Source organism: Penaeus vannamei, chromosome 15, assembly GCF_042767895.1.
Source record: "Penaeus vannamei isolate JL-2024 chromosome 15, ASM4276789v1, whole genome shotgun sequence".
In the NCBI taxonomy this organism is placed as follows: Eukaryota; Metazoa; Arthropoda; class Malacostraca; order Decapoda; family Penaeidae; genus Penaeus; species Penaeus vannamei.
In genome coordinates this window covers 40,198,585-40,211,084 of record NC_091563.1, presented here as the reverse complement: position 1 = coordinate 40,211,084, position 12,500 = coordinate 40,198,585, and the positions used below count along the sequence as shown (strand labels likewise).

General features: G+C 48.9%; 1 protein-coding gene across 2 annotated transcripts in view; it reads left to right on the top strand.

Annotated features, from left to right (window-relative positions):
- Positions 1-5,384, top strand: part of LOC113813765 (cartilage oligomeric matrix protein-like) — a 6,285-nt gene extending 901 nt beyond the window's left edge. The window contains exons 2-19 of one of the 2 annotated variants that reach the window (XM_070130769.1): positions 73-110; positions 197-353; positions 442-1,219; positions 1,507-1,623; positions 1,713-1,835; positions 1,913-2,035; positions 2,122-2,244; positions 2,428-2,550; positions 2,652-2,782; positions 2,884-3,096; positions 3,181-3,340; positions 3,430-3,607; positions 3,694-3,975; positions 4,054-4,172; positions 4,259-4,346; positions 4,423-4,588; positions 4,711-4,945; positions 5,200-5,384. In XM_070130769.1, coding sequence (XP_069986870.1) covers positions 73-110; positions 197-353; positions 442-1,219; positions 1,507-1,623; positions 1,713-1,835; positions 1,913-2,035; positions 2,122-2,244; positions 2,428-2,550; positions 2,652-2,782; positions 2,884-3,096; positions 3,181-3,340; positions 3,430-3,607; positions 3,694-3,975; positions 4,054-4,172; positions 4,259-4,346; positions 4,423-4,588; positions 4,711-4,945; positions 5,200-5,267 — 3,222 coding nt within the window. In that variant the 3' untranslated portion in view covers positions 5,268-5,384. The remainder of the gene's footprint in view (positions 1-72; positions 111-196; positions 354-441; positions 1,220-1,506; positions 1,624-1,712; positions 1,836-1,912; positions 2,036-2,121; positions 2,245-2,427; positions 2,551-2,651; positions 2,783-2,883; positions 3,097-3,180; positions 3,341-3,429; positions 3,608-3,693; positions 3,976-4,053; positions 4,173-4,258; positions 4,347-4,422; positions 4,589-4,710; positions 4,946-5,199) is intronic. The other variant, XM_070130770.1, reaches the window with a different exon arrangement.
- The last annotated feature ends 7,116 nt before the right edge of the window (positions 5,385-12,500 follow it).

Genomic DNA, 12,500 nt, shown 5'->3' with positions numbered 1-12,500 from the left:
GTTTTAATTTGCTAAATTTAATCTTTATTGAATCAATTACGTGTCATCTAAACTTCTATTCATCTCCTCCAGATGGTGGCTGCAACTGCAGTTGCCATGCCCACAAATGTGTAAGTAATGTTTGTTTATCCCTGTTAAAACAAATGGCATTAAAATGTAACTGAGCATGTAACTCTTGCTGGCATTGCCCCTCCAGGCCTGATTGTTCTGGTGAGGGCAGGTTCCCCAACCCAAATACGTGTGGTGGATTCTACGACTGCATACAAGATGACAATGGGGGCTATGAATTATCTTTTGATGACTGTAATGGATTCGTCTTCAACACTACCTCCAGGACGTGCAGCAGTGAGATGGTAGGTTTTTACCTCCTGAGCATTATTTGTAGTAACTCCCTAACTGTAAAGAGCACCCGTGGAATTCTTCATCTATCTTTCCTTTCAGTGTCTTTCAAGGAGTGAGCGGAGTGTGACTAATGCATATCCCAGGTACTCTTACTTGTGTGAAGGTCAGCCTGATGACTTTGTGTGCGCCGACTGCAGAACCATGGTCATGTGTGTGAAAGGTCAGGCCTTTGCCCGCCAGTGCATCAGTGGGAGGTCTTGTAGTATCAAGGCAGCCTTTGGGGGTGCAGTGTGCTACCCAGGTCATCCTGCTGCATGCACCTGCCAGAGCGCGGACTCGTTTGTCCGCGATCTGTATGACCCACAGAAGTTCTTCAGCTGCTCTGGCATCGGAGTACTCCCCGAGATCCACGTTTGCCCTGATGGCATGGTGTTTGACGAGACCCTTGTGCAGTGTCGCAACCAAGCCAGTCTTCCAGCTTGCAGACGGCCTGGTGTCTTTGCAAACCTTGATGACTGCTCTGAATATTACTCGTGCATCTCGCTTCAATCTGGGTGGCTGCAGAGGCTGTTCATGTGCCCAAATGGAACCTTGTTCAACGAGGCAACGGGAGCTTGTGAAGATCCTTGCAAGCGGACAATGGTGTGCTATGAGGAAGGCAGGTTCCCAGATCCCCTCGACCGCCGTAGCTACTACGAATGCCTGATTATTGGTGGGCTGATGAAGCGTGCCCGCTACCAGTGCCCCCATGGTTATGTGTGGAAGGCTAACGACTCTGGTGATGGAGGAGCGTGTGTGGAGGACCACGAGATGAATCTGTATGACTACTTCACCCGCTGTAGCATTCCACAGGGGATGTGTCCTGATGAGACTACAGGTATGTAGATTCTAGTTGAAATTTGATTAAAAGGTACAAGCCTTTTCCTTTGAATGTTTGGCCATTGAGCAGCAAACTATATCTAAACAAATAGTTGAAGATTGATTTTAGTGCCCGATAAATGTGGGGTCCACCAGTTAGGGGGAGTGGAACCTTAAAAGAACGTATATTACTAAAATTTTGTTTGGTAAATTTCCAGTGCTTGGTATGCTGCAGATATGCTCCTGTGATGTCTAAGAAATGTGTAATATAACCTTACTAGGTCGAGTCATTAATATTACTTTCAGATCCCTGTCTGGCAAACAACGGCGGCTGCAATGCCAATGCAGACTGCTTAACAATTAATGGAGGTGTGAGTTGCACTTGCAGAGCAGGGTACAGTGGTGATGGATATACATGTATAGGTGAGTTTGCACAAATAAAATCTTGGCAAATTTTATATAGCTAAGTAAGGTACACACCGCACAATACATTCCTTGCACTATATCCCCAGATGTTGATGAATGTGCTGTGGCCAACGGCGGATGTTCTGCAAGTGCCACGTGTACAAACTCTGATGGCAGTTTCCAGTGCAGTTGCTCAGCAGGATACACTGGTGACGGCTTCACCTGCATTGGTGAGTGCTTGCAAAAGCGGATGCTCTTTTGCCTTCAAGTAATTGAGGTTGGTTAATGACTGGTCTTGTACCTACAGATGTTGACGAGTGCTTGGTTGCCAATGGTGGATGTGGTGCTAATGCTTTGTGTAGCAATACTCCAGGCAGCCGTGACTGCACCTGTAAATCAGGGTTCACTGGGGATGGCCTAGTTTGCACAGGCAAGTATAAAGGAAATGTAAAAATTCTAGCATTAATTACCCTTGATTGTTAATTTATATTGGGTACCTTCTGAAATGCATTGCAGACGTTGACGAGTGTCTGGTGGCTAATGGTGGATGCCATGCTAATGCGGACTGTAAAAATGATGTTGGTGGCAGAACTTGCACATGTCATCCTGGATACACTGGTGATGGACTTCAGTGTACTGGTGAGTAATCGCACGAATATTTTAGCATCCCGCTCGTGCTCTGAACATGACCAAAACACTAGGTGCACCTCGATTCCTTTTCAACTCCCCTCTTGTAATATAATTAAATTGCCCAAGAATATATTTTGGATACTTGTTTAGTAGATACACAAGTCAACATTATTTTTATGGTTTATTCTCTAGACACGGATGAATGTTTAGTTGCCAACGGTGGCTGTGATGCAAATGCCCGTTGCAGCAATACTCCAGGCAGCCGTGACTGCACCTGTAAATCAGGATTCACTGGGGATGGCCTAGTTTGCACAGGCGAGTACCTTAGCAATTGTAAACTCGTAAGTGGGTTTTATGACTTGCTCAAAGTCAGGACTAGACTATATTTAGTAAACGGCTACAATTTCATCCTCCAGATGTGGATGAGTGTTTGGTAGCTAATGGTGGGTGCCATGCTAAAGCTAAGTGTACAAACACTGCTGGCAGCAGAACTTGTTCTTGCCTTGCTGGTTATACAGGTGATGGAAAAGTGTGCCAGCCCCTCAAGGTAAGTATTTATGATAGTTGGGATTTAGGTGTTAATTCATAACCAACTAACCTAGTAACTTTAATTCCTGAATAATTAACATGTCTTTCTCCACTTCCCAGTGCCCTGTTGGTTATGCTGGTGAAGGTGCAGAGTGTGCTCCGGACTCTGACCTTGATGGCTACCCAGACACTGAACTGAGCTGTTCAAGCAAGTACTGCCGTAAGGATAACTGCGTCAATAGGCCCAACTCCGGACAAGAGGATGCCGATGGTGATAAGATTGGCGATGCTTGTGATAATGATGCTGATGGAGATGGACATGACAATAATAAGGTATGAAAGACTAACTGGGAATGCTAGGATCTTGTATGCCAACACTTGTCCACCATGAACATTCCATTTGCTCCTGCATTCCAGGATAACTGTCCCCTGATAGCCAACCCTGGCCAAAGCGACAAGGATAAGGATAAACGTGGAAATAAATGTGACAACTGCCCTGATGACTCCAACCCCAACCAAAGCGATATTGATGGGGACGGAAAAGGCGACAAATGCGACAACGATATTGATAATGATGGTATGCTTGTTACTTTAATTCTTGACTGATGGCTTCCACTCCCCTTTCGTCTTGGCCAAGAGTCTTCCATGTCCCACCTGTTCCCTCAGGATTGCTAAATGGTGCAGACAATTGTCCTAAGGTAGCTAATGGCAACCAAGCTGACAGTGATGGAGATGGTATTGGAGATGCTTGCGACAACTGCCCTCAGCACGCCAACCAAGGGCAAAGTGATAAGGATGAAGATCTCCTAGGGAATGCCTGTGATGATGACGTGGACACTGACAGGTATGGATTGATGAATTGCTTTAATTGTTTAACCTGGCAAATGTAAATCTAATGATGGCCAATACAACTTCTGCCTTCTGTTGCAGTGATGGTGTGGAGGACAGTGTGGACAACTGTCCAAATGTGGCCAATAGTGACCAGCAAGACGTAGATGGTGATGGTAAAGGTGATGCATGTGATACAGACAATGACAATGATGGTGTACTTGACAAGAATGACAACTGCGAACTAATCCCAAATAAGCAGCAGAAGGATACCGACGGGGATGGTTTTGGTGACGCCTGCAGTGATGACAAGGATGGTGACAAGGTCTTAGATCCGGATGACAACTGCATTTATAACCCTAATGTGCACAGCACCGACTTCAGGTAGGTCAGCTTAGCGAGTTTTTGAAGGAAGCCCCAATACAACTAGGGCAGCCACTTGAACATCTTTAAATTTGGCAGACATCTGCAAATGGTGGCACTAGACCCGCAAACGGCATCTACTCCTCCAGTATGGGTCGTCTATGACAACGGTGCAGAAATTCATCAGACCGTGAACTCTGACCCAGCTATAGCAGTGGGTATGTATGATGGAAAGGTTTGAAATGCCAGACGTCTAAATGGGTCTGCATAAATGTGGCATAAAATAATTGTAATGTAACTGCAGGTGACCACGTTCTGGGCGATGTCGACTTTGAGGGGACCTTCTTCATTGAAGACACGAGTGATGACGATTTTGTTGGCTTTATATTCGGGTAAGTATTGTTAATCCACTGAAATGTTAAATTGCCAATGAAAGATTGGCCCTCACATATTTTTATCCTCCAACAGTTACCAAAGCAATGCCAAGTTCTATGTTGTGAGTTGGAAAAAAGCACCACAAAACTGGTTCAACAAGGCCGAGAGAGGCGTTACTCTGAAGCTAGTAAACTCTAACACGGGCCCTGGCACGAAACTTAGGGATGCCTTGTGGTTCACTGGGTCTACACCAAACCAGGTAGCTATACTTTGGGTAACCAAAGGCATGCAAGATTTGTTCAGCCATACAACTAGCTCACGATATAGCTAGCATGTCGGGAGTAACCATCCTGGTTTAATGGTGTGGTGGTTGGCTTTCAGGCACAATTGCTCTGGCATGATGGCAGCCTTGGATGGAAACCCAAGGTTGCCTACCGCTGGCTGCTTCACCACCGGCCTGATATTGGAACCATAAGGTTCTACTTGTACCAGGGAAATAACCAGGTCATGGACTCTGGAAACATTTATGACAGCACCCTGAAAGGAGGCAGACTGGGACTCTTCTGCTTCTCCCAGGAAGAAATTATATGGTCCAACATGGAGTATAAATGTGGAGGTAAGACTACCAATAAATTGGGCTGCCCCTCCATGTGGGAGCCTCTAGCATAGGTAATGGGTATAACTGATTTGGCTGTTAGGAAACTTGGTCTACTACTTGTATGCTGCCTAAAGGGTTGGCTAGAGGGTTATGACCTACCTCTTTAGATGCGCACAAGTCTGCCCTCTTAACTTGCCAAGCACTTTGTTTAAAATACTTTGGACATATTCTGCCTGGAATAAGCATGTACTAAAATCCTCTTCCTCCCACAGAGGGTGTACCCCAGGCGATGTTCAATGACTTGCCTGCAAACCTACAGAATCAGGTTCTGAGCTCTTAAATTAATTTCGAGTAAACGGACTAGATGGTCTTGCACACGGATCGACACGTCTTGAAGATCACTTCTTATTGAGAGACCCTAGTCTTGTATTTTTATATTAAATAATTTTAAATTAAAGCTACTTTTAATTGTACAGGTGTACACCTTACCTTAGATGACTAAGAACATCTGGAGTCTCTTTTGCATCCTATACCACCTTATCCATGAAAGAGGGTGGACCAGAACTACCTCATTGTATAATCCTTGATTATGTATCAATATAACTATTGGTTTGCCCAAGCCTCGTCATAATTTCGTCAAATAGGCCACTTAATACCTTGACAAGGCATGATTATTAAACATACCGACAGAAATCATGATTTAGGGGTTAAGAGTTGGAATTTGAGGCCTAGTCAGACGAGGCAAAGGAATATTTGATGTCCAGATCAAGCTAGGGAAAGTTTGCTTGGTGGTATTGGCATTATATCCGCCATAATTTTGCATCCATGTTTAGTGGTTGCGGTATTGATATTGATTTTTCTTTTTTAAACGGCGGATTTTTTACTTTCCACGTGATTACATCAATGACGGGACGTAGGCATTGCTGATGTATGCAAAAGCAGGCCTATACACCCGAACATATTCTCTATTCCTCTCCGAATGATAAGGGAAGGTAAGCGCAAATAAGAATCCTCCTAAACGGAGGTGTATAGAAATCCTGATTAAAGAATGTATACAGATTTAGATTGTAATAGTGATTTCTCTGGTATACAAGGGCTTATGGGTTCCAGATATAAACAAATGAAACGGCAGTATGTGTTTTTTATTTATATACAGGTTTATATAACCGTATACACTCGCCTTTAAAATTACCATGCCTAAAAGGCGGAGTATGTATGAGCAGATTAAAATGGCGAAAGGTATATAGTATAAGCAATAGACTGTAGGTGTATACAAGATCACCTTAAATGCTATTTTAGAATGGCAACATAATGCTTGAAGCTACTGCATGTACTCCTTTTGAAAGACACAGGTGAATCCTTGCATACCTGGGATGAAATGTACTATGAATACAAAGGCCCCCAAACTTCCCAGCGCCACCTACATATTTGTATTAGGCCAAATAATGAGGTAATTCACCTTTACTTCAAATGTGAACACTATTTTTAACATTAGCTTGAGTGGTTTATAACATGAATCCTTACTTCTTCCTACAGTAAGTCCTTCCATGATATCGCCAACTCTCCTTCATAATGCATTGATAGTTTCATATATCGGTAACCTTTTGTCTGCATTTTACAACTTCTACATTACTCGATTACTTCAATACCCCATCTACCATTTCACTTTGTGCTTGATTTATTCATATCTGCTTATTCTGTACATGCACCCGATGTAAAAGGAAATGCTTCATATGTAAAAGTATTAAACAATTGTCATAATTCAAATTTCGGAAATGCATTTATAAGCAAGAATTAAACCTGTGCCATGTAGCATTGAAAATGAATATTAGCAACATTTTGCTTTTCACTGCACGTCAACTGAAACGGGAGGTAATCCCCATTTCCTGTAACACTAATTTTTAAACTACTTGATATTGGGTTTTGGGTATAAATTTTCCTAATGAAATTTATTTACCTACTGTTGATGCAAGGCTTTAATAACACGCTTCAGATAACTAAATTCGGACATTATGTAATTGCATAAATCTACAGGATAATAAACTTTAATACATATATTTGCATGGAGTTTAATTTTAATAGCATAAGAATATAAGCTCAGGATAAGAAAGTAGGCGCAGGCTCAGGCTCAGGCTCAGGAGCAGGATAAGAAAGTAGGCGCAGGCGCAGGCTCAGGAGCAGGATAAGAAAGTAGGCGCAGGCGCAGGCTCAGGCTCAGGAGCAGGATAAGAAAGTAGGCGCAGGCGCAGGCTCAGGCTCAGGAGCAGGATAAGAAAGTAGGCGCAGGCGCAGGCTCAGGCTCAGGAGCAGGATAAGAAAGTAGGCGCAGGCGCAGGCTCAGGCTCAGGAGCAGGATAAGAAAGTAGGCGCAGGCGCAGGCTCAGGCTCAGGAGCAGGATAAGAAAGTAGGCGCAGGCGCAGGCTCAGGCTCAGGAGCAGGATAAGAAAGTAGGCGCAGGCGCAGGCTCAGGCTCAGGAGCAGGATAAGAAAGTAGGCGCAGGCGCAGGCTCAGGCTCAGGAGCAGGATAAGAAAGTAGGCGCAGGCGCAGGCTCAGGCTCAGGAGCAGGATAAGAAAGTAGGCGCAGGCGCAGGCTCAGGCTCAGGAGCAGGATAAGAAAGTAGGCGCAGGCGCAGGCGCAGGCTCAGGAGCAGGATAAGAAAGTAGGCGCAGGCGCAGGCGCAGGCTCAGGAGCAGGATAAGAAAGTAGGCGCAGGCGCAGGCTCAGGCTCAGGAGCAGGATAAGAAAGTAGGCGCAGGCGCAGGCTCAGGCTCAGGAGCAGGATAAGAAAGTAGGCGCAGGCGCAGGCTCAGGAGCAGGATAAGAAAGTAGGCGCAGGCGCAGGCTCAGGCTCAGGAGCAGGATAAGAAAGTAGGCGCAGGCGCAGGCGCAGGCTCAGGAGCAGGATAAGAAAGTAGGCGCAGGCGCAGGCGCAGGCTCAGGAGCAGGATAAGAAAGTAGGCACAGGCTCAGGCTCAGGAGCAGGATAAGAAAGTAGACGCAGGCTCAGGCTCAGGATAAGAAAGTAGGCTCAGGCTCAGGATAAGAAAGTAGGCGCAGGCTCAGGCTCAGGATAAGAAAGTAGGCGCAGGCTCAGGCTCAGGAGCAGGATAAGAAAGTAGGCGCAGGCGCAGGCTCAGGCTCAGGAGCAGGATAAGAAAGTAGGCGCAGGCTCAGGATCAGGAGCAGGATAAGAAAGTAGGCGCAGGCGCAGGCTCAGGATCAGGAGCAGGATAAGAAAGTAGGCGCAGGCGCAGGCGCAGGCGCAGGCTCAGGAGCAGGATAAGAATGTAGGCGCAGGCTCAGGCTCAGGCTCAGGAGCAGGATAAGAAAGTAGGCGCAGGCGCAGGCTCATGCTCAGGAGCAGGATAAGAAAGGCGCAGGCGCAGGCTCATGCTCAGGAGCAGGATAAGAAAGTAGGCGCAGGCGCAGGCTCAGGCTCAGGAGCAGGATAAGAAAGTAGGCGCAGGCGCAGGCTCAGGCTCAGGAGCAGGATAAGAAAGTAGGCGCAGGCTCAGGCTCAGGAGCAGGATAAGAAAGTAGGCGCAGGCGCAGGCGCAGGCGCAGGCTCAGGAGCAGGATAAGAAAGTAGGCGCAGGCGCAGGCTCAGGCTCAGGAGCAGGATAAGAAAGTAGGCGCAGGCTCATGCTCAGGAGCAGGATAAGAAAGTAGGCGCAGGCGCAGGCTCATGCTCAGGCTCAGGAGCAGGATAAGAAAGTAGGCGCAGGCGCAGGCGCAGGCGCAGGCTCAGGCTCAGGAGCAGGATAAGAAAGTAGGCGCAGGCGCAGGCGCAGGCGCAGGCTCAGGCTCAGGAGCAGGATAAGAAAGTAGGCGCAGGCTCAGGCTCAGGAGCAGGATAAGAAAGTAGGCGCAGGCGCAGGCTCATGCTCAGGCTCAGGAGCAGGATAAGAAAGTAGGCGCAGGCGCAGGCGCAGGCGCAGGCTCAGGCTCAGGAGCAGGATAAGAAAGTAGGCGCAGGCGCAGGCGCAGGCTCAGGCTCAGGAGCAGGATAAGAAAGTAGGCGCAGGCTCAGGCTCAGGAGCAGGATAAGAAAGTAGGCGCAGGCGCAGGCTCAGGCTCAGGAGCAGGATAAGAAAGTAGGCGCAGGCTCAGGCTCAGGCTCAGGAGCAGGATAAGAAAGTAGGCGCAGGCTCAGGCTCAGGCTCAGGAGCAGGATAAGAAAGTAGGCGCAGGCGCAGGCTCAGGCTCAGGAGCAGGATAAGAAAGTAGGCGCAGGCGCAGGCTCAGGCTCAGGAGCAGGATAAGAAAGTAGGCGCAGGCGCAGGCTCAGGCTCAGGAGCAGGATAAGAAAGTAGGCGCAGGCGCAGGCTCAGGCTCAGGAGCAGGATAAGAAAGTAGGTGCAGGCGCAGGCTCAGGCTCAGGAGCAGGATAAGAAAGTAGGCGCAGGCGCAGGCTCAGGCTCAGGAGCAGGATAAGAAAGTAGGCGCAGGCGCAGGCTCAGGCTCAGGAGCAGGATAAGAAAGTAGGCGCAGGCGCAGGCTCAGGCTCAGGAGCAGGATAAGAAAGTAGGCGCAGGCGCAGGCTCAGGCTCAGGAGCAGGATAAGAAAGTAGGCGCAGGCGCAGGCTCAGGCTCAGGAGCAGGATAAGAAAGTAGGCGCAGGCTCAGGCTCAGGCTCAGGAGCAGGATAAGAAAGTAGGCGCAGGCTCAGGCTCAGGCTCAGGATAAGAAAGTAGGCGCAGGCGCAGGCTCAGGCTCAGGAGCAGGATAAGAAAGTAGGTGCAGGCGCAGGCTCAGGCTCAGGAGCAGGATAAGAAAGTAGGCGCAGGCGCAGGCTCAGGCTCAGGAGCAGGATAAGAAAGTAGGCGCAGGCGCAGGCTCAGGCTCAGGAGCAGGATAAGAAAGTAGGCGCAGGCGCAGGCTCAGGCTCAGGAGCAGGATAAGAAAGTAGGCGCAGGCGCAGGCTCAGGCTCAGGAGCAGGATAAGAAAGTAGGCGCAGGCGCAGGCGCAGGCTCAGGAGCAGGATGAGAAAGTAGGCGCAGGCTCAGGAGCAGGATGAGAAAGTAGGCGCAGGCTCAGGAGCAGGATGAGAAAGTAGGCGCAGGCTCAGGAGCAGGATGAGAAAGTAGGCGCAGGCTCAGGAGCAGGATGAGAAAGTAGGCGCAGGCTCAGGAGCAGGCTCAGGAGCAGGATAAGAAAGTAGGCGCAGGCGCAGGCTCAGGCTCAGGAGCAGGATAAGAAAGTAGGCACAGGCGCAGGCTCAGGAGCAGGATAAGAAAGTAGGCGCAGGCGCAGGCTCAGGCTCAGGCTCAGGAGCAGGATAAGAAAGTAGGCGCAGGCTCAGGCTCAGGAGCAGGATAAGAAAGTAGGCGCAGGCGCAGGCGCAGGCTCAGGAGCAGGATAAGAAAGTAGGCGCAGGCGCAGGCTCAGGCTCAGGAGCAGGATAAGAAAGTAGGCGCAGGCGCAGGCGCAGGCGCAGGCTCAGGAGCAGGATAAGAAAGTAGGTGCAGGCACAGGCTCAGGCTCAGGCTCAGGAGCAGGATAAGAAAGTAGGCGCAGGCTCAGGCTCAGGAGCAGGATAAGAAAGTAGGCGCAGGCGCAGGCTCAGGCTCAGGAGCAGGATAAGAAAGTAGGCGCAGGCGCAGGCGCAGGCTCAGGAGCAGGATAAGAAAGTAGGTGCAGGCACAGGCTCAGGCTCAGGCTCAGGAGCAGGATAAGAAAGTAGGCGCAGGCGCAGGCTCAGGATAAGAAAGTAGGCGCAGGCGCAGGCTCAGGCTCAGGCTCAGGAGCAGGATAAGAAAGTAGGCGCAGGCGCAGGCTCAGGCTCAGGAGCAGGATAAGAAAGTAGGCACAGGCTCAGGCTCAGGAGCAGGATAAGAATGTAGGCTCAGGCTCAGGCTCAGGAGCAGGAGCAGGATAAGAAAGTAGGCTCAGGTGCAGGCGCAGGCGCAGGCTCAGGCTCAGGAGCAGGATAAGAAAGTAGGCGCAGGCGCAGGCTCAGGCTCAGGAGCAGGATAAGAATGTAGGCTCAGGCTCAGGCTCAGGCTCAGGAGCAGGATAAGAAAGTAGGCGCAGGCACAGGCTCAGGAGCAGGAGCAGGATAAGAATGTAGGCTCAGGCTCAGGAGCAGGATAAGAAAGTAGGCGCAGGCACAGGCTCAGGCTCAGGCTCAGGAGCAGGATAAGAATGTAGGCTCAGGCTCAGGCTCAGGAGCAGGATAAGAAAGTAGGCGCAGGCGCAGGCTCAGGCTCAGGAGCAGGAGCAGGATAAGAAAGTAGGCGCAGGCGCAGGCTCAGGCTCAGGCGCAGGATAAGAAAGTAGGCGCAGGCGCAGGCTCAGGCTCAGGAGCAGGATAAGAATGTAGGCTCAGGCGCAGGCTCCACCTCCTCCTCAGAATGTAGGCACAGGCTACTTTTTCTCTGTCGGCATGCATATTTCTTCCCATGTTATCACGCATGGCAAATGTATTTCTCATGGTTCCAAGCAGGTATGTCAATGGATTGGTATCCGCCATAGACTGGTGTCAATCATCTCTTTAAGGAGGTTTTGTGTGTGGGTGTGAGTGCCCACAGGTATGGTTGGTGTGCTGGAGATCGCCGGGGAGAGCCGGGGCGGCTCACCCGTAGGCTAAGGCCTGGGTAGGCCAAGTTGCTGCATGCTGTCTTGCTCTGCTGGAAGATCGTGAGTGCCGAACTCGGCCCGGGTGCGGGAGCTTAGGTGGGTCTGAGCTGTGCCAGCCACCCGGGAACGAGGGGAGCCTGCGGTCCAATGGGCGAGCCGTGAGGTGTCCGTGGTCAACCAATGAGGTCTCGGTATGCGTCTTCGAGAAGCTGCTGATGGTGAGGGCGAGAGGACAGGCTGTGGACCTGGACCCAACCTGGGGGAAGTATGCTGCGCTGCAGATTGCGGGGGTCGGCTACACAGGTTATCCTGGCCTGAAATGGAATAGAAAATTAAAGTTCTGCTAACAACGAATAAGCAGACTTGTAACAGAAAATTTACTTAAACTGGGTATATTGCGACGAACAAATGGTCAAAAGGAACACAATGCTGAAGTGTTTGAGCAAACCTTCCTTGATTTCTTTAAATATCCAAATTCATTTGGCTTACAGAGCAAAGACAGAGGAGGAAAATGACCAGAAAAGCTTTGCTTTGGGCTTGATCAACTTGCCAACTTTGAAAACAACTTTTTGGTTTGTGTACTTTTGTTTCACGTTTTTATTTAAGGTTTGCCTTGATTTTGTATTTTCATATTGTTTGAAGTTTCCGTTGTATAGTTTTGTTTTTTTTTCATTTGTTCTCAGATTTTCCTGATTAAAGAAAATTAAAGTAAATAGAACCAGCACGATTTTTCTACTCGTCCTAATTTATATAATTAAACATATGTTTTGCTATTTGCTTATTGATGTATATGCAAATACAAGATAAACAAAATATATATCCATGATAAACAAAAATAGCAAAGCTGGGCACGGGCACGGGATATGGGCACGGGATATAGGGATAGGGATATGGGCACGGGATATAGGGATAGGGATATGGGCACGGGATATAGGGATAGGGATATGGGCACGGGATATAGGGATAGGGATATGGGCACGGGATATGGA